The sequence below is a fragment of the Gavia stellata genome, chromosome 19 (assembly GCF_030936135.1).
Source record: "Gavia stellata isolate bGavSte3 chromosome 19, bGavSte3.hap2, whole genome shotgun sequence".
NCBI classification, from domain to species: Eukaryota; Metazoa; Chordata; class Aves; order Gaviiformes; family Gaviidae; genus Gavia; species Gavia stellata.
This window is the reverse complement of record NC_082612.1, coordinates 2,907,749-2,930,375: the sequence shown is the minus strand read 5'-3', so window position 1 is coordinate 2,930,375 and position 22,627 is coordinate 2,907,749. Positions and strand designations below refer to the sequence as shown.

General features: G+C 40.6%; 1 protein-coding gene across 1 annotated transcript; it reads right to left on the bottom strand.

The window, feature by feature from the left end:
* Positions 1-6,589: 6,589 nt before the first annotated feature.
* MRPL1 (mitochondrial ribosomal protein L1) lies at positions 6,590-22,626 on the bottom strand. Its single transcript, XM_059826865.1, has 9 exons — positions 22,593-22,626; positions 22,251-22,362; positions 20,868-21,111; positions 19,707-19,790; positions 18,053-18,124; positions 17,723-17,834; positions 16,202-16,302; positions 8,934-9,015; positions 6,590-7,026 (listed from the first exon to the last, which is right to left on the bottom strand). The coding sequence occupies exons 1-9, from the start codon at positions 22,624-22,626 to the stop codon at positions 6,854-6,856; spliced, it is 1,014 nt and encodes a 337-aa protein (XP_059682848.1). The 3' UTR covers positions 6,590-6,853.
* Position 22,627: the final 1 nt, after the last annotated feature.

Below are 22,627 nucleotides of genomic sequence, written 5' to 3'. Positions count from 1 at the left end.
TCAGGGCTTTGGGGTTTTTTAAGCCTTCTTTAGGCTGAGATAACAGTCCCCCAAGTGTTTCTCCATTTTAACAATACAAAGACCTTTACAACTCCAGTTGGAAATAAATACGATCAGCACAGATTTCTAAGACAAAGATGCCCGCTAGAACAACGTACAGGCTCACAAAAAGACCTGCTACCCCACTGAGGATCACACCATATCTTCCAAGTGCCACAGCCCCTGACACAGACCTGTCTCGCTCCGCCAGTGACCAAAACAATACGGCACTGCATAGTCACCATGTGCAGTAATAGTTTATTGTAACCCAGCATTTCCCAGTACCTGGCAATTTGGAAAGACCAGCTTTCTGCCCTTGTCTTCCAAGTACTCTTGGAACTAAAGGAATTCATGTTTAACCTAACAGGATTTGACTCTAAGAAATTCAGTACTCTTCCAATTACTTTCACATTTTTCACAGGCAGTTTTAGCAGAAAGCCTGATATTTCTTCTCAAAACCTTCACAAATGAGCACTTGTCTTTCCCAAATGGTAGAGCACTACCCACTAGGGATCGAGGTAACCTTGAAAACAAGCAGCTTATATTGAAGGCCACTGATGAAAGACAGTACTAAACCTTAAAAGTCAATGAGTGTACCCAAATCAAGTCTCCCATGAAGCCTCCTCCTCTCAGCAAGATGCTAATACAAACCCCTGATGGACTGATTCCCATGCAGCTTATCCTCAGGGCATAAAACTCCTATTTTCTAGGAACAGTGATAAGTAGTAAGGACATTGCCCACCTCCCAAACCAGCTTTCCACCTGAACGACGTAGCGCTCCCCCCAACATTAAAACTACTTGTACATGCACCGAACGCTAGCCCTGCAAGGTGCAATATCAGGAATTCACTCTGTCAACTCCCCCTTCACGTGGTTGTGGGACAAAGCCTCTATAGTCACCTGCAAGCCGAGGAACTGTCAGAAATGACTACTTGTAAGATAACCATGTTTATCCCCAACAGTGTTTTTAGCCTGTCTTAACAGCTTTTTTTTTTACCTCCATCCTAATTAAGTCAATGCAAGTTTTACCATACAGACAGAAATTAGGCTACACTATTAGCTTCACCCAAAGTTCGGAGGCTGACAACACCAATGGTACTGCCGAATAACAATGTAAATTCATAACGCCTCTCAGCATTTCGAAACATCTTACTCCTTGTAGGCACAATTAGACTTTTTAAACAGACCTCATCAGTGACATCATCTGGATGGGCTTTGTGCTTAGCCCAGATCTTGCCAAGTAGTTTTGTACGCTTCAAATGAAGCACTCAGCCGGACATCTTAGACGAGCCTAACTTTCAGAGCAGAGGCAGACACACAGCAGAACACAGCAGCTCCGTCCCTGGGAAAATTAACTTGGCAGGTATAGACACTGATTTTAAATTCAGCTGATTTTACTTGACATTTCCAAGACTATGCTCAGCTACAGTACAGAAGAGCAGCTGTGGGGCTAGTGCTAATTCTAACGGCTAGCACCTTGGAAAACCCCCAGGGGGTACGGAGAGGCTAGCCCTTTCTTACATGTTTTGAACATGGCATTTTTAACATCCCTGTCCTGCTCTTCTAACTTGACCCCCATGCCACAATTTACAGAAAAAGCCCCGTGAACTCAGTTTGACCTAAACAGATTCAAAGCTTTTTGGAGTGCAACTAATTCCCATACAAGTCCAGGTTTAGGCTAAGTGTCCACCTAAACCCTTCATTCCCCACAACTGCATGCATGCCTCTCTGGCAATTTCGTCCTTGTTTGGGCAAATGTTTCTGTATGCACTGTGAATCGAATTCATTGCCTGCTTCTCCTTAGTTAAACTAACAGCAGTTTCATATAAGACAATTTTAAAAGCAATCATACATCATCTGCATTCCTAAAAGTATTGCAGCACTCCCTTTTTTCCACAAAGAACATCAGTGAACTTTTTCCATATTCATAACTAGTGGGGATTCCAAGCCCCATACATCAACTCCTGCTTTCTTACCGTCAGGAAGAGCACACTTGTAGAAGCAAAAAGGCTGCAACCTCAAATGCCATAACCCGATACCTCCACAACGTATTTTTGGTTGAAATTAAGCTGCCAACCAAATTCAGCATAGCTTGCATTGTGCTGCTAAAAATTAGACAGGAAAGAATGAAAAGTAAATGCACTGAAAACCACAAAGCCCTTTGGGAGAGAACTAGGATGCACCGATCGGCCTTCTTCACTTATGTGGTATACGGGAAGACGGTCTCGTCCTTCCAGCCACCCTTCCAGACATCTCCCCCTTCTTCCTGAGGGCCAAACATGCACAGCAAGGTATGGTTTGTTAACAGGAGACAACATTTAGTAACTTGGCAGCTGCTCTGCAGGAACGAAGAGTATGTGCTCTCATGCCCAAGTATGTGCAAAGAGTTTGCCTAAAGTACCTTTCACTATGGATTAACTTACTTGAAATAAGTTTTAATTACTGCAGGTAACATCTCGCAAAAGCAGCTAGCACGGAGCCGTTAATGCCTTGTAACGCATACTTTCTCACTTCACCACATATGTGGGTAACCAGATCCTGAGTTACTGCCATTTCGCTTTTGATAGAAGATCTGTGCTCTATTTACGTACCAAAGGAGTATTGAGCACTCATTAACAGAAAAACTGGCAAAAAGGGTGCCTCTTATCATACAGGACTTACAAGAACTTAACATTCAGGACAGATAACCTATTTATATATTGCTCTAACTAATCAGAAACCACTAAAGCATTACAACCCCACGCTTTGCAATGAGTATACTAGTATTAATTTCTAGAAGCCAGCAATGCCATTTCAGTTACGCTTACTGCAACAATTAAGCTGGTTTCTAAGGCGTATTGGCACAAGTACCACATGCACAACAATCCCCACTCCATATGTTTTGGGACTAAGCTTATTAAAGGGGAATAATCTCATGTTGTCTTACTCCCTTTCATCTCTCCTCCTTGTCAATCAAGCATTTCAGGATAAAGATCACAATATACTCAACAGCTTGTATAATGGTACTTCACTATTACACAGACCAGGGGCATTATTACTTTATCAATTAGTAGCATAGTAACATGTATTCAGAACTGCAGGATTACACCTGAACAAGTGCAGCTAAAATTTTGCTAAGTTCATAAGCTACTTTTTTTGGCTCACCTGACTTCTGGAGGTTCAGATTTACAGTATTCCCATCGTGTTCAAATTGTCAAACTACAGATTTCTGCAAGAGTCTTTATTATTCCACCCTTTTATTCTCTGAAAGTACGCTCAGGAGTCCGAGAGCTTGTGATTTGAGTTCATCTGTATATTTATGCTTAAGCTTCACTTTTTTTTTTAAAAGCCACCCATCTTCAAAAGGGCAGGTCTACTTTTTTCCTTAATGGATAGCAAAGTCTTTGAAATAAACCAAGAAAAAACACAGACAAGAGACTAAGAAACCTATGCAAATTGTATCACAAGCCTTGCTTTTCTACACGAACAGGTAACTTATCTTCACATTGTTCCTTTCGGGTGCAAACAGCACATAACTAGTATCTCATAATATTCCTTGTATATTTAACTCATCAGTAATAAAAAACACTCTTTGCTGACACACAGGCACAAAACGTTATTTGCAGGGTGAAACAACATTCCTGCAAAACAATATCCTAACTTTTGCTAAAATTCAGAGTGTTAATCAACCGCTCGTGATCCAGTCGAGATGCACATACATTAAAAGCCAGCTTCTCAAAACAATGCACACCCCCATGGCTTGATCTTTTCCGTTCATGCAAACATGCATCCTCAGCACAAACTCCAAGTAGAAAAAGGTTAGAGTGTAGTGATGTACTTGCAGAGCATGCTGTACCTGAGCTAATGAAGCTACACATATTGCAGATGAGGAGCTTATGCAACGTGATTAATTTTTTTTCATTAGAAAAAAAAATCCAGGTAAAACTTGTCATAAGTAATCAAGCCTTTCGCCGCAGACTGATTAAGTTGCTACACCACTCTTTGTTGGCAGTACACAACCATCAGTGCAATCAATTAGTTAAGGCACAGGGTGGAGGGGAAAAACACCCACAAATTTAAAACACTTTAAAAAACCCCCTGTTTCCTCTTGGTTACCTACCCTCACCTATCCTCTGAAACGTGCCTGGTGCTCCAGACCAGAAATGAATAGACATCAGTATTAGGGAGCTAAAAAAAAGCTTTACAACTTGAACTCCTGCAGAACAGAGGAGGGAGGAAGAAAAGACATTATCTATTCTGAAGATACTTAGAAATTACTACCTCCTCATCACCAACTCCTGATTTGGACCAAACGGGATGTTTAGGGCAGTTAACATCACTGGCCAAAACACTGTCAAATGTCTTCAGTCATGTCAGCTCTTCACTTTGTAAAGCAACAAATTGCATCATCATCTTTCTACTAGGCATATGAGCACAGCCCATAGCAAAAATGTGTTTAGAGGGCTATTCAAGTGCACCGGCATTGCTTTTTCCACATACTACCTATTAAGTCTACTCAAGTCACTGCGAAGCCTTCCTTTACCCCTAAAAGAATTTTCTGATCAAACTCTGAGCAAAGCACCCCCACACTATCAAAAATATGGCAGTGTGGCCTAACTGTAATCTGTCGAGCACCCTGCCTGACAGCAGCCAAATGCGTCAGGTGGAAGGTACAAAAGATTCTGTGCAGACAGATATGGGTAACCTCTTTAAAAAATGAGCCTCACCTCCAATAATAGGAATGATTTAAAGCTGCAAACAAAACCCTTCCAGATTTGGATAAGCTCATTGCTTTTGTAAATAGCCAATCCTTTTTGGAACCACCTTACATTTTAGGGTGCGGTTTTACTAACATAAGTTTAGCAACATAGTCAAAAAAAACCCAACTCCACTGAGAAATTCTTTTCCTAACACCTCTACAGAAGGGAACAAGAATGCCACCTGCTGGAATCAGCGTGGAAGAAACTGTGAAAGAAATTCTGCAGCAAAGCAAAAAACATCTATTTTTAAACAGCCAGTTAAAAGACGCATGGATATTTATGCTGGTCTCCAGTTTATATTTTAAGAACTACGCTGGAAGAAAACAAGGTAAGCAAAATAAGAAGTCACAGCAATTGCCACAGACCGAATTAAAGCAGGCAGAACGGTAAGATTATGTTACAAGCACGCTCAAGACCGGCTGTTGTGAAAAAGGGTTGGTGTTTTGGTTTTAATCCGATTGACCCACACCGACCAGCCCCAAAGAACAAGCAGCTAACTGTGCAAAAAATGGAACCATTGCCAAGTTGAGCCTTCTGGTGTGTTTAAGAGCTCAAACCCCAACAAGGTTCAACTCATTTATTGGGAATCTGCCACTTATGTCAAACTGTGCTATTGCTAAGAGAGACCTCCATTTCAATTAAAGAGTCTTTACTTTCAAGATTTTCCACCAAATCTAAGTGGTATGCACAGCTACTATGAGTCAGAGGAACGCAGTTAAGCAGGTAGATAACCAAAGGTGACACCCACAGCCTTCCCCCCGACCCATACACTGGCAGAGGGGATGGGGAGCCGCCATCCAGCCACTAGAAAATCAGCGTCTTCCAGCCAGGTCTACAGAGCCTAGCGCACCTCCAAAATGACTAACCTAGCACAGGACCACAGCCCTACAGCTCCCGTTATGTACATGCTCTTCATCTCCAGACAGTAACACATGAAATCGACATAAAGCACGAGTCAGAATTTTTAGGCAAAATAAAAAAAAAAATCTCATCAGGAAGTGTAGCACAGGAGCCTTCCTCTGAGAGTCATCTGTATGGGAAAGAGATCTGCTGCTTGTTGTGAAGCTGCCCCCACTCCCCCAAACCCATATGTTTATCTCAGGTGGTTATTCACAAACCCATCCAAAAGAACCTCTCTGACAAAAAGACGACAAGAAAGTGACACTTAAACTTTGTAGCTTCACTCAGGTTTCATCCCAAAACATTTTAAGCATATTTTTTTGCAGCATAGTGCAAACAAACCACTAACTGACTGGATTCTCTAAGGGGCATCGTATCAGTTACGCATCGATGAAATAGCATTATTTGAAAGATAAGGTGCACGATCACTCCTCCCACAGAATACATCCAATTCGTCCTTTGAAAAACCTTACCTATTACAATTTGTCAGAAAGACTAACCTGCATCCAGAGGCTCAAAGTAGAAGAGCAGTAGTCCTCTGTATAGCCCTCCATCCTCTGTATACCCCTCCAGTATCTACGTATGCAGATCAAATGAAAACAAGTGAGATATCACAAGCATCATGCAGACGTTACTCCCGCCAACTCAGAAGGAACACCATGTCTGACTTGACAGAAAATTGGTATGGTAAATAAAAACTAGTTTCCTTCACTGGCAAGTTATACAGCAAGTTATACAGCAGCCGTTATACCACAAATAACTGCATTAATTGCTCTGCGGGGGACCAAGTCAAGACAACAAAAGCATTGAACATTCTGCAATTTGAAGAGAGTAAAAAGCCCAGCATTACGCATACAACACGTGCTGGCCTTTTGGCTGCAACTGTGGAAACTGGATGGCAATACTTCAGAAGTTACAGAAATGCTTTTATTTAAGTAAGAACTATTACATGCAAATAAAAAAACCGCACAAACTAGGGAGCTTTCAGCTACCAACAACAGGAACTTAAAATGTCTTCAGTTTTGACAACAGACTCCCATTTGACAATGTTTCTTGTTACACAGAATTTGCAAGTGAAATTCACAAGTTAGATTTTTTTTTTCTTTTCATAAAGTATGATTTGAATTACACCATTTGCTTTCCAAGCTAGATCATCAGATCTACAAGGAAAAACATCAGGTACTAACAGATTCTTGATCGTGTTTTTCTTCATCTTCTGCATTTTTTTCTTCATCTTCTGCATTTTTTTCTTCTTCTGCTTTCTCCACCTGAGGTAGAAGCCCATCAAGGTTCAACAGCAAACCTTCACTGGTTGAAGATCTAATAACCAACTTCTGCACAATAGGACCTAGAAAACAAAGAACACCACCAATTTGGTCACTCTACCACTTTTCATGTCTGCAGGCTGATTTATATTGGTTCTAATCCATACTGCATCAAGTATGTGACCAGAAACAGAACTATGCATGTAGACACTTCCCTTAGTACGGAGAGTTCAACATCTACCCTGTGTTCAAAATGCAGTTCACATTCTGGTGCCGTAAAATGTATAACTTGATGCTGCCTTACTCCTTCAGTACCTCACCAGCAGTTGCCATCACTGGTGCCCCTGGGCTTTAGAATGTACAAGTAAAGTTTTACACACACAGTCCTCCAGAAAACAAAACACAGGTGAACTCACTTTGGGAAGTGGTCCTGTACACCAGATACACATGGGAAGTTTGTTCATCACCAAATATTCATACGTGACTAAAAGCACAAAAGAAACCATTCCTAATTCAGGATCCTACCATGAAATGCTGAGGGAACCTTTTGACAAAAAGAACTACAAAACCAGTCAGATTTCTTTATGGAAGATTAAATATATCTACATTATAATCTGAGAACATTTGCCTGGTGGTATTTTTAGTCTTGCATTAGATCAAGTGACTTGCAGAGCAATGTCGTTTTAGTGATAACCACATAGCTGCACAAAGACATGCTATTACACATGGAAAGCCTGAAAGGAACTAAAGAACAGGTATCTATAACTAGTTCATCTAAGTGATTGATAGTTACCAAGCATATCTAGGCTCCATTGTTGTAAAGATGTGTTAATTATCACATTAGCTTCCTATAAACAGACAATATTTTCCATCAAGCCAGTAAGAGATCCATCACAAGAATCAAGCTTGATACCACAAAATCAGTAAAAAAGCTACTAAGACCAGAAGAGCTTACCTTTACTTAACTAGGTTGGTGGAGTTCACATACAAACTCATTAATACCATCACTTTCTGCTTCTATTTACTTATATTTCAAGTCACCCAACACCTTATACTTTTTATTTGGGCTGAAATGCTTCTAAAGGCCTGTGTACTCGGCTTTTTATGTCCTGTTCTCTGTACAGTAGTTACTATTAACAGCGTCACTGGAAGAGATGCAAGATGATTCTTTTTATATTAATATTGGCTTCATGTGTGCGAAAAGTTGTTTTCTTAAACAAGGCTATTCTTCCATAAAATTATGTTCATAAATCACCATTTCCACTCCAGCTAAGCAGATGACACTGTTTAAAGTTTACTTCATTATGACAAAGAGCAGATAGCGTATTACTTGTTCACCTTATTTGCTCAGAACAGCGAGCAGAACCCACAGGAACAACACGCACAACTCACACCTTTACTCCTCTGTAACCTGATCCTTTTGCTGAGGAATTAAAGAGATTATCATCAGCTTTTACCTTGGAGCCACAGAAATTTTAAAAATATCTTGGCAATAAAAATAATAAAAAAGGTGGTATACCTTCAAACAGGGTAGATAACCAGACTAGATGTTAACTGAAGCATAGGTTTTAACTAAGGCAACTGCAGGTGGATTCTGGGTTCAGATTCTTTGCATTGAGCCACAACAGGGTCATGTCAGTGGGGTAAAACCAATGCACACAGATGCTGAAGACCTCCATAAGGATTTCCTTGTATGGCTTTAATCTATTTAAGCATCAAGTCTGCCAATTTAGATTTGAACACCACCTCACTCCTTTCCTCACACAGCCACCTAAGTAATGCTGCAGTGCAATTAGAGTTCACATCAATAAGAGCTCTTACAGGCTGTCAAGTTCCCAGGTCGTCATTTACCGAGTTGCCTAACAGCTCCCTCCTCCTGTCCCAAGGCAGACAAAGCAGCAAGGTCATTAAATGACAACCTGGTGAAGAACCCTCATTTCTTGATTTTGTTTGCTCTAACTTCAACTACATTAGAAGAACAGCTACTTACCGTAAGTCGATGGCTTGAATGTGCAGATATCATGGATAACTGCTTTTAGATTAGCAACTACCTGCTCAGTAGGCATGTCCAGCTGAAAAAGGATAATGCAAAGTTAGCCATGGTGATACTTAAAGCCTAGATTAATAAATCTGAAAGGACTGTGTACATATTTATTCTACATTTGGATCCATTTTGTTTCTCTGTGTTCCCTGTTAAGGAGTTACAAATCCCATTAACAGCGTTATCCAAATGACTTAGAGAAAAAAAAAAGTATTTTACACATCATTATATGCTCATTATTCTCCATATTTCTACTCATGAAAAGCAACTCCCATGGCTCTGTAACAACATGGGGCCTTAAAGAGGTAAAAAGTCTTAGAAAACAACATATGTACACGTGTTTTCACAAAAATTATAATAAAGGATTTGAGGAAAGAAGCTTCAAGAAGTAGCTGTTAAAGACCACAAAACAAAAACTCAAAAACCACAAGCATCTAAAATTGAAGGCGTTAAGAACTTCAATAAAACCAAACAAATAATTTAAAAATTATAAAGTTTCTTTCCCTTGTCTTTCCCTTTTTAACATATTACATGGAATTTCTACTTCTTACATGAAGTACACGAAAGCACTGAGCTCTAAACATATACCAGTTCTGTATCTACTTTTTTTTTTTTTTTTTTTTTTTTTTTTTTGTACACACCCCAGTTCCCATCCATGGCATTTTTGACCTTCCAAAAAAAAACCCCAAAACCAAAAACCCACACCTGTGGACTGATGGCTCCTCCTTCTGCCCAGTGCTCTCATCTAACAAAGCACTTAAGCACACCTCACTGCAGACACGTCAGTGACCCTCACTGCACCAATCACAGATACTTGGAAGTGAACCAATACTGCTGCCAAAAAATTAACACCTCCATCTTCGCTCATATACCAATCACCTTAAACCATGACTGCTATTTATCTCATCTGGACTCTCCTCAAGAATGTGCAACTCACTATCAAGAGACACACCAAGCCTAACACCCTCAGGTCCAAGCCAGGACTGACCCATCTCTCAACTCCCGCAGAGCTTAACATGCATTTCTCAGACTTAATGTTCAGCTGCTATAATGCCCTGCCACGCTTTATTTAATCCGCAATCTGGTCTCACCCATCTCATCCACATATCCTTAACCAGACAAAAAATCAAGTTATTTTTCTAGAGGTTTCAGCTATGGAATTAAGGAAAAAACCCAGCATTTATTCTCACAGAATTAAGTCCATTTCAGGGGAGTGTACAGGCATCACTGGGGCCTCCTCTTCCTCTCCGCCACCTCCCAACATAGCATGAGCAGATTTTATTAGTATCTCACTTAGCTGTAAACGTATGCATTACTTGGCAATAAAAACAGTGTTATACTTCACTACTCTTCTCCCAGATCTGCCCCATTAATCTCTCTTTACCCTCTTCTGGCAGATTTACAATCCAAATGTAGTTCCTCTGTTACACAGGCCACAACACACTTGTCTTTATCACTGTTATGCCAATTGCAACGTGCTTAATCATTCGTAACAGACATAAAAATGTTTGGTAATGCTGAGCATTTCACTTCACTGACAGACTCACCATGCTGCTCCTTCAAAATAAAGGAATACTCAGCACCATTTAAACAGAACAATTCGTTGGCAATAGCTAATTAGAAACTATACTTCTAATGAAGGTTCAAACAGCGTTTCCTTCCAAACCTTACGCTAAGTTCAGGTCTGAAGTGAACCTTCAGTTGTACTATTTCAGTGAGCTACTTGGCATTCATCATAACAAAGTCTAGAAGCATTCTTAAGAGACAGAACTTGCGAGTTCCCCTAAACAAGTTAGAGCTTCTTATAAAGATTTACAAGCACAACGTATTATGAGACAAGACCCATCTCAAAATATGAAGACATGAATTAATATTCTGTATTTGATCAGACAGGAAAATAGGACAGAGTGACTTGCATTCAGTCAGATAACACGACACATCCCAAGAGACCACGTACCATAATTTGAAATGCCGACAGCTCCATAACAAAGACAGGTAATGCTCAGAGGGTTCCAAGTATTTCAAAACAGTTTCCACATCCAAATAAATATTCCATCTTCCAAGTAAGTATTCCACAGTAAATCCTTGTGTAGACCCAGTCACCGTGTATCAGCACTTAGATATTTAATTTAATTCAAACCTTCACCCAACTGACACATGTACCCTGGCCCAGATCTTCAAAGCTGTGCAAGCTACTTTGTTCAGGTCGATTGCAGTGAGAGCTAAATATCTTTAAGTCTTGAGCCTTCCTGAAGAATAACCACTCCTGCAAGGGAGCAACTATAAGTCAATTTCTAGTCCACTTTGTATAAATACAACCTAACCACAAAGTACCTTAGAAAATGACAGTATATACTACAATCAGAACACAGAAATTAATTATTACCTATACTACTGTTTAAAGTTTAGAAATCCTCTCTCCAGAGCAGCACAAGGTGCTGTAAGAAGGTTCAGGGAAGTTACTTAAGCTTCTGCCTCACTCACGTGATCTGTTCTTCCAGCAAGCAGTATTAAGAATATATGCTATAACACACACTCCTAAAATAATGCCTAGTACAGCAAGGCAGATCAGTCCACCCTCTATTCCCTGAACCAGTTTTCAACTCTTCTCTCCTGCCCTTTTGAAATTGCCAGAACCAATACGTATTAGCACTGATCCACCCATGTTTCTTGCAGCCTTTTCCTCAACTGAGGTCTTCCCACATCAAGTCACAAGGACTTAAAACTCCTTAATAAAGGCTGCAATAATTAGAAAATTAAGAGTTTTAACATCTTCACTCAGAACTGAGGTATCAGCTTTTCTGAAGAGCTATAGGACAAGGCAGTCATTAAAAACTATCCATTCCAAAAATGGAACTAGAATTTTTATGGCTTTATCTCATTGCATTTAATAGACCTGGACTGCCTGGTGACCATTCAACCAGAAAGCTAAATCAGTTCTCAGAGCACCTTAACTGCACTTACAGTTGTGGTATTGGGGGACAGGCAGAAATCTACTTCAAGTCCCCTACTCCAGCTGTTGAGAGACAAACTAAGAACAACAGGACAACCCATAGAGACCCAGAATTTCAAGTTTGGCTCCCTTTAACAGCAAGATCTAGAATTCCAACCATCCGCAAAAAAAAAAAAAAAATATTTCAGTCAATTGAAAACAATAAATGAGTTATGAAAATAGACATGAGTTCATAGCTCTGTTTTCCAAGCAGGTACCTTTTGTCTTCTCACGCTGTCTATTAAGAGATTTACCTTTTTCACCTATTTTATCTTCTTCCAACAGCAAAACGTTTCTGGAGCACAGTAAGCTGCTAAGCAATTACCAATGGCAATTTGGCCAGCATCCCATGACAATATGCGACCTCTGCATCATTATAATATAACCAGATTTTCTCTTAATTTCAACACAAAACACTTGACTCTAATGAACTCCAAAAACTTGTCCTCAAATGCCTCTACATGAAATGTTAACTACACCTATTTCAAAAATCAGGTTTAGAGCTACTCCCAAAAATTTTTATTTTGGTTTGCAGCAGCATAATGCAACAACTCTACTTGGCCATTATTCTGGGACATCAAGCATCTTCATTACGCAGTGAGGGCAGAAACTCACATCTCTGCTTTCAGTAACAAAAAGAAAGCCTCTGAATCGACAGGTAAGTGTTGACAAATGTGGCAGAACAACCTTTCTGCACCATTTGCCAAGACACCTGGAGGACTGACACTATCAATAAGAGAAGAGCACTGATGTATTTTGTGTTGCCTTGCTTTCACAGGTTTCTGCTCAGTTATGAATCTTCCTGAGAAGGTCAGAATAAAGGGGAAAGAAAACCCAGAGTTTGTGTAGGAGCCTATAACAACATGGACCATGCAGATAGCATTTTCTCATCCTGGCACTCAAGGTAGGCGCATTTCCAAGGTAGTAGGCCCATGCAGTCTGCAGAAAATAAAAAAAAAAACCACGTAGGCATAGAAATAACCGTACTGAGGCTGTTGTAAAGGGTTATTTCCTATTCCTACAACTTCTTCCACATCCCTGGTCCCGTTTTTTTCCAAACGCAAGCCTTTTGCCAGTACGAGGCTACTAGGAAGACATCATTCAGGTACAGGTCCAGCACATACCACCAGGACCTACGCAACACCATCAACTCTGAGGTACGTAATTTATGGCTGAGCATCTCTCTCATCCTGGACTTGTCAATAGTTGGAATCATTTAGAAATAGCATTGCAGACAGGCAACCCTTTCCATATGATATCTCAAACAGAGAGCAGCTCAAACAGGTAACAAAAACCAACTGTTACAACCTGTGCTTTTTGCATTATTCCCTTCATCCCTGAACAAACATATTTCAACTCCCAATCATTTGAAATGGCAAGAGTTAACAGCTCTTCCTTAACTGTGGGATTTTCCCCCCTCCTTTAAGGAGTTCAAAGCTAAGGATCCATTAGTCTTTCCCTTTTTTTTTTTTTTCAAGGGACACTGACACTTTGGGCCTTCAATCCCATTAACAGCCAAGGGAGGTAGATGCTACTTCTAGTGCAAACTGGCATTTCTGTTTCCTGCCTTAACTCTCATTTCCACTCATCTGTACATCCTCTGTACCAGATTTGAGATATCTCTGGTTCAGTACTCATCCCTCCATACTCCAAACCCCGTGAATAAAACAGTGCTCCTGTAAACATGTCCCTTCCCAGAAAATACATCCTTCTGAACAAACCTTAAAGTCTCACCTCCTGAAACTATCTTACCCTTTTCCATAGAAGAACCATTTTGCAGGCAGCTCTCTGCACAGATAGGAAGATATACTAGAAATTCCTTCCTGGTGTCACATTTGGTCTCTGATTTTTCTAAAGACAACTCCAACTTGGGAAAAAGAAAATTTTGTAATGATCAACAGCACGCTGTCTGGACTCAAGACGTATGTCAAGCCCCTCAAAATAGATACTTTAAGCCGCCCTCTGCAGATAGCTTGATTCCAAAGGAGATATCCCGCGTGTCCTGATTTGTCTCCCTTCTGCTTTAAGCTCCATGTCTTAAAAGGACATTTCACATTCACAGTTTCACAACTTCAGACCTACTAATTAAACTTAACTACTGCCAACTTCTGGGCTTTTCAAAGATGCCTCAATTACTACTAAGAAAACACCACTGCGGCTGTTGACTTAAGTGGGAGTGCAGCATTACATCAAGCCACTGGCCATAATTGAACTAACAGGCAACATGAGACAGCAGCACTAAAGCAAAAACATCTCTCTGAGAAATGCCAGCTTGGCAGACTCCCAGAAATATCTATACTACTGTCTGAAAAACAGCAATAGATCCTCATGCTTCCGTGTATTTCATGAGTTCTTATTTTCTCACTGACAAGATTTAAATTTTAAAAGCTCTTGATTTGGTGGTGAGCAGATACGCATAAGCACTCAAGGCTCTCGCAGCCTCCCAGAGCCTTGCCTGCACTCGATTTCCTTCCAGCGCCGCCACGCAAACAGTACGAAAACTAGGTCAGGTAAAGGATAGTAGCTGGAGAGGGTGGAGCCATTTGACACAAGCCATAACTGAGTCATCCCGCTGCAGACAAATCAAAACACAACAGTGTGACAGAGAATTATGTCACACTGTGTGCGCAGCGTTAGAATCACCTCTGCCACAGAGATGACAAACGTAGCACATAAGAACTGTCTTTGAGTATACCCTCATCATACTGTTTCTGATCCAAGATTAAGAGTTCATTTGCAAGAACCTACTCTTTACTCGTCGAGAGCGACATCTCCAGCTGCACCAAGTCTTCTCAAGTGCCATGAAAATGCGGGGCTGAGCTGCCTAGACCCAGAAGCTATGGTAATCCCTAACACCAACATCTTACATCAGTAAGACGACGTGGTTTTAACTTCAGAAACTGTAGCCACAGCTGCAGGACGCTACACTAAGCGGAACCAACTGCAATTGCACTGAATACTGTCAAGACAGAGTTCTTCATTCACCTCTATTAAAAACCTCATTTTTCTTCTTTACTATACAAGAAGAAACTTCACAATAAGTTTAAAATCAGTCTAAAAAATACCTGCGTATAAGATGATTAAGGTTTAAGCAGTCCAAAGCAAAAAATTAAAGAATACAGTCACAATATTTAAAACCAAGACTGAGCTATGGATCCAAGGCATTTCACACAGTCCATTAAAACTTACAAACAGCTAAAAATACTTCCTGCCTATATCAAAGTGCAATATAAAACACACTTCAGCAGAATAGTCCCAAGACCTCAATTTTGAGTATCACATAGACGAGCAAGCCCTTGAAATTCACGTGCACAACTCAGAGCAGCTAACCAGAATTAATAAACTTACTCATCTCTAACACCGCCAGACAAAGCTTCATGGGTTACCTATCTTGTACACTTCTTTTCTGTACCAGCATCAGTTAAAGAAAAACTAAAAATCAGGCAGGAATACAAATGGACAAAACAGAATGAAAACAAAAACCAGTTTGAAACAGGGAAAATAAACTAAAAAGCCATTAAAAGAAAACATATTAAGGGCCTTAAAAAAAAAGAAAAGATACTCTTATATAACCCAATTTCTTATATGACAGCAAAGCACAAGTTAATTTTATATTGCAGGTGTAATGCAAAATGGTTCTTGCTTTTTGCTCCAGTCCAGAACTAAAAAAGTTATCAAAATTTAATGAGTAATTATTAGGTTAAAGCAAACACTTTTTGATCCACCTGTGCATATTGACCATGGACTTATAACCCATGGTTTATTTACTTAAAAAAAACCAAATAATCTTTATTTTACTGATGGAAGTGCTGAGGAGGGCAGGAGAAAAGGGAAGCCTACATTAAGATATCAACTCACAAGGAGACTACTAGGAAGAGTACTTTTTTCATCCTATTTTGTTCATTATTACTATTTCTTGCCAATCTAGTAGCAAATATAGAAGCCATTCTCGGCGTCCTTAACTTCTTAGCATCAGGTATGCCTTGCTCTCAGTTTTAGCAGAGCCATCTTCCATGACCACGCATTAACAACATACAGGGCTCACATCAGCTGATGATGTCACACAACAAAAAGTAAGAGTTCCATTTACTTCACAGGTCAGTTAAAGAACATGGTTAAAAATCTTGGTAACACACAGATTGAAAAATGTTTTTCCCCCCTCTTTTAATACTAACTTCAGTTCTGCTCAGTAGAAAAAACTTAAGAACTCATATATACAACTTACTCTTGCTATTCTTGTCTTGATTACACACTCATCTTCTACCGAGTATGCAAGACCTTCTCTGAAGAGTTGCAGCATTTTGGGAATATCATGGCCCAGGGAATCTAATTTTAAAAAAAAAAGGCAAAAAAGTTGTCTGAGTAATGCTTATTAGCATGGCTAAGTGTGATATTAGTAAAGAGAGAATTCAATCTCTCAATTAAGGCACTTAACTCCAATCAAAAATGCAGTTTCAAGGACAAGACAATGGTGTCCTCAAACATACTATATAAATTGTTTCTATCTTCCCTCCTTCCTCATTAATCAGCAGACAAGAATAGCTAATACAGTAGGAAACATAATAAAGGCTTCACTTCAAATAAAGAACCTGTTTACATATATATAAACCAAAGCTTTATTACCTAAAAGCAATTAAAGCAGCTTGAAAGACCAAAACCTACTGAGTTAGGTTTTGCACAAGCCCCAAGCCTTCCCTAAAAATGAGGTTTACAACTATGTAATAGCAAGGTTACACACTACCTGGAACATGCTGGCCCAATCCAGCCATTCCCACAGGTCAAGACAGCTGTTTCTTATCTCAGCTGCAAGGGCTCATTTGACAGATTTAGCCCATCACCCAATTGCTTCAAATGCAAGCATTACTTCTCCCAGTTTGATGGCTCCAAGAGAAATCAGCCTTGGATAAACTACAAAAAAGTTCCTAATAGCATAATATAGCTTTCATTTGTTCCAAGAAATATCCGAAACATTCTCTATCGCAATGTTTTGGACAGGTTAATAGGTTTGTCTCAAACATTTAGGAGCCTAAAAACACTGCCTGCCACTTCTGAAACATTAAGACAGCTGGGGCAGGGAATTAAGAGATGTGGTTCAAGACTCAGTGCTTCACACAGCTGGCACAGACGCTACATTTGAAAAACCACCCCCTTTTTTATTTTTCATATTTGAAATAGACCCCTGACACATAGCTAAAATAAACTAAGTCAGCAAGGGAGGACAAAAGAGACTGATGTTTGCTGCTGTTGAAGCCCGACCTGACGAGGAAATGTCTTGAGCACAATGAAAAAGGAGAGACCACACAGATAAAGGAGCCGGCTGCACTAAAAAAAGCATAACTAACTCTGTTGGTGAGTAGTAATGAGAGCAGAAGGAGCAGTAGCAGTCATGAAGCTGGGATCCAAACAATTGCACAACAGTTTAACAACACAACTGTCTCAGTGAGTATGTTTTTTCCAAGTTATTTCTGTTTTCCTGGGTAACTTCACAATACTATTATGGTTCATCAGAACTAACAAGCATAGGGGCAACGCGTAAGCAAACTTACCTTGATTCTAATCCCACATTTGTCCGCTCTATGAGAAAAGCACAGCTTATCTACTTTTATCCAAGACAAAACAAGTGGTTCAGTCACGTACAGTCTAATACCCAATGTAATTATATATCCTCATCAAAAAGTGTCAGTGTCACCTCTAGAGTTAAATCTTGTTCAGTACTTGAAATTTATAAGGAAGAATTGCTTCTTACTTCTTTTTGTGCTTGGGTATTTTCGTCTTAGTTTGTTCCTTAATGGTATTAGCTTAGGCATTATTGCAGGAACAGCTACATAGAAGTCTACTTGTATTTCATCTTCCAAAATCTGCAATGAAAGTGATTAAATATATATATAGAGGAACACTATAAATTACCTCAGTACACAAGTTGACCTACAAGCATGTCTGAGCACTGAAACACATGTCTTGCTCTTCCTATTGGCTGCTAACTTCAAGCTAGAGTTTACTGGACATGATGTTTCTTGCTTGCCTCGCCTCAGTCACTGTTTAAATTAGGATATTTATAGAATTCTTAAAAATATACCCATTTGATTAATTCAACTCCTCCCACAACAGCAGCTCCATTCTCTCGAGCTATTTCAGCTTCTTGCTCATTCTGTTGAGAGAAAAAAATATATTAGGTAACATCCATACTATCAATTCGTCTATATCAACAGCACTGGATAGGTGATTTATCTTGGACAACTGGGTATGAAAACAGGCTATTTACAGGTTAAGAAGGAAAGAATGGTTTAAGGCAATCCAAGACCAAAAATATCTAATGCTGGCGATTTAATTCAGGAGCAGCCACTCCATGCTTCGCTCCAGGTCCCAATAAGAAGCAATAGTCAAGTCTTTAGTCGACTTCTACTGGAGAAGAAGGAGAAAAGCCCATCCCATTTGCTGAGGAACTCTATCAGAAGCCCTTTCTCTCCCCCCTCCATCCCCTGGAAACTACAGTGAACCATCCACTGGATGGAGCCAACATCTTACTCTAAGCTTGAAGAAAAGCAGAGAGCATGCTACTAAAACCCCTGTAAAATAACGCTATTCAACTGCTGAAAGTGCTATTCAACTTTGGCTTCAAAGAGCATTTAGAAGTTAACGTCATCTGTCTGCTGCAAGGTTTCACTTTTAATAGCCTGAAATATGGAAAGGTAAAAGGCATCAGTTTTACAAAAACTTTGGCTAAAGCTTATGATACAAGCAGATATTCATGACTCAAAGCCAGAATCAACTTTTCCTCACAAGGATAAATTGAATAGCTCCACACTTCCGTCCAAAAGCACTAGCAAGCGTTTCAGTGGCTCAACCTTTTTCCACATACACACCTTCACAAGGCATGGGATCTCTTATTCCACATGAATTTGAGCAAAGAGAGGAGGTTCCGCGATACAGCAGCAAAGAACCTGGCATGCTCGTGTCTTTTTTCAGCCCTCCGTTCCATAGGAGGATTCTCACCTTGTAGCTCAGGCAGAGAATTTCACAAAAAATTAAGCCCAAAGCGTAGTCAGCTAAATCTGTGACAGTTCTCTAGGATAATCTCATACAGATTTATGTCCATCTATTATGTTAGAATGATTAACTGGCAAAGGACAGCAGCAGAGGCTGAAACTAGTCTCATACAGATGCTACAATTGCTCTACACACCATTTCACATTAGCAAACTCCTAGGAGAGCAGACAAAGGGTTTGGGGCAGAGGGCTGTTAAGTTGTTTAGGGTTTTTAAGAAGTTACTTTCCCCTCCTCCTGCTGTATCCGCTTACAGCACAAGTTACTGTGAATAACACCTGCTTCTAACCTACACTGCCTACTAAGGCTTAAGACAGCAGGGTTGGACATGGCTGCTACACTACACCATCTGCCTGTGTTACAAAAAGGTGATGAAGATTTTACTGTATAAATGATCTTTGATCATCTCTTCCTTGGTCACATCTATGCAGATGTTTACTCCGTAAGTGCATTGCTAGAATAATCTACGTATACATAAACCTATCAAGATGAAGGAAATCCTGTAAGATGCTTGATAATACATTAAGATACTGCTGAAGACAAATTCTAGGAAGACTCAGAAGTTCTGTAAAGCATTTGCAAACTCTTCTCAATAAAAGGTATAGTACTTGCACAGGAACTAGTTGTGTTTTAAGAGCACGCTAGATACATAAAACGTATAAAGCAAGTAATTTAGGCTTACCCACCTCTGTGAAAACCAAGACCTTATTTGTTTTATCTGTAAAGCGATATGGAAGAAGAACAGTGCTTGCAAATGGATCCACTTTTTTCTAACAAAAAAATATTAAAACAGAAAAAAGAAATTATGACTTAAGGGCAAGTTACACAATCGCATGGAGTTGGTCCCCTAAATAGCAATCTTACCCACAATTTCCTTGCACAGAGGTCATAACAAACAAGCATGACACATAAGTTTTGACTGCTTTATGTCCAGTATATACTCAAATCTAAACTTAAGAGACACAAATTAATTATGCTGCAGTTTGCCCAAGAGAAAGGGGCTAGGATCAGCAACTCCAGTGTAGGATTGCCACTGGGCTCAGGCGCAGTCAATAACAAACACTGAGGTGCTGTTGCTGCAGCTTATCTCAATGATATTTCTGATGCAACAGCCAATGAAAACCATCAGCAAGGAATGTGTTTCTCACCAAGCCTTAAGATTACCACATAGCCTCCAAAAGCAGGGGCAAGAGCTCTGCATTTCTTTAAGCATGAACTTACTTTCTAGCTCTAGTAGTATACTAAAGGGATATTTAGTTAAACATGCGAAGAAACCAACTCTAAACTGGTCTAACTGCTTTCTACTTATGGGGGAAGTAGAAGGAATTTTAGGGAAAGAGTGAACTGGGCTAGACACCTTTACATCAGAAAGGTCACAGGCAAACAAGCGATAGCATACTTTCAAGAAACGTTACAAAAAAAAAAATTAAAACAAGGTGAAGGACAGAGGCAGGAAGAAGCTTGTCATTACACCTCTCCCTTCAACAATCATTCCAGAACAACACACACACATGATTCTGGTAACACACCTATAAGCGGAAAGTCCAAACAGATGTAAAGCTTAGTTTGATCAGTTCTGTCCAGACATGAATTTTGGTCACATGATAGCACCATCAGGGATTTTGAAAACAGGCTATCTTCACCTCAGGGGTATGAGGAATGTTTAATAATTACACACGTATAAAGGCACAAAGCCACCTGCAAAAGCACACATTATTCTGACAATCAGAGAAGCTGCAAGAGGCAGCCGAGAAGGCCAACAGCAGCATCCACTCTGCACTTAAAACAAAGCTTTCCCAGGCTAAAAAGGAAATAAGTATCAAAATTGGTATACACGCCCAACCTACCTTCTTCTGTAGTGCCATATCTAGGAAAACGTTAATATAGACATACTGTTTGGGGTTAGTGAAGTCCAGTTCTTGAAATTTCTTTAGCATACCCACAGCCTCTTCCAAATCATACGATGGCCGCTCATAATACCATGTCAAGTATACATCATCCACAGGCTTGCTCATCAGCGGCCGCCTCCTAGTTACTTTTTTCTTTTTTGTTTCTTCCTGCTTGGTTTTCTGTGAACCTTTTTTTGCAGTTCTAAGACAAACAAAAAAATATTGTTCAATCATCAGCTGAAGAGTTTGGCACATGTTCCAAGAGAAAAAAGTAGATACTGTCATGTGTCACTTGTTAAGTAATAATTAGTTAACAAGGAAGGTTCTACACAAAGTTGAACAGCATCCTTAAATTCATCCCAGTTACTCATCTCAGATGGCCAAGACAGAAATCACACATTCAGGAATCAAAAGCTCTGAAGGCAATTAAGCTCCTCAAACAACATAGTCACATTTGCACAGCATGGAACCAAGTTAATGACCTCCTTCTGTATCAAAGCAAAACCGGTTTAAGATAACATGCCAACTTTTACTGGTCGTGCCTTCACACGGGCTGGTAGCGGGCACTGTGCCCGCGCTGCTTCTGAAATCGAGCAAATCCCACACACCTTCCCAGTAATCAGAAGGAGCCACATCTGCAGGGTTTTCCTTCTTTTTATACGGGATCATGGCAGTCCCACCTTTCAAAAAAGATTTCTCCTCCCTTTCCTGTATCATTTCGCATCAAGTTAACAAACACTAGCCCAAATTCTTATTCTCCTACCTATTTTCAAAGGCTCTCAAATCAGGGGGAAAAAAACATTAAAGTAATAGCTAGATACTCCATTCCTCAATTAACTATGGCAAAAGAGTCTGCAACACTGCAGAACACTTGGTGCACAGCACGCTTCACTGTTCTGTACACAGAGCTAATTTTTACTTCTCCCACTTATGCCATAATGTTAGACTTAAAGAGAAAAGAAATTAAACTATAAAAAGCAACATGAAGCTATAAGAGGAACTGTTTGAACTCTATTCCATAAGCTTACCAACTTTCATGCTGACAGTACTCCTTAAGCTGTAATCCAGCCATAGCCGCCAAAAGCATACATCAAAAATATCAAGTAAATCCCTCCCCGTAACTCTTAAATGATTACAAGAGTAACAGAAAACACTCCCTGCAAGTCCAACTTAGATCTCTCTCCAGGCTGTTTCCCTAGGAGCTTGCGGGATGCCACGAAAGCCAGCTGGGCTGTTAGAGCAACGCTGCAGACACCGAAAACACCACAGACTGCCCCCCTACCACCACCAGGCCACCCGACGGCCGAGAAACCTGCTTCGGATGGAAGGAGACGCACTCACTTCGCTGCCGCAGCATAGGGCCGGGCGGGCGGCGCGGCGCTCACCAAGGCGGGGGCGGCGGCGAGGCGCTGGTCGAGCCCGGGGAAGACCCACCCGCGACGCGGGGCCAGTACTGCGAGGGAAAAGCAAACACCGTCTCAGAAGGGGGCCCCGGCCTCCCTCACCTCCCCGGGGGCCGCCCGCCAGGCGCCCCGCCACCCCCGCCCGGGCAGGCCCCACCGTCCCCCAGGGGTGCCCCCTGCCCCGCGACCAAGGGAAAAGCCGCCGGCTGGAGACAGAGAAGAGCCGGTAGCCAACGCCTGCGCTTTCCCGGCGGTAAGAGAGACAGCGAAGCCCCTTCACCTCGCCAAAGGCAGCGGCCAGCGGGCGCCGCCATC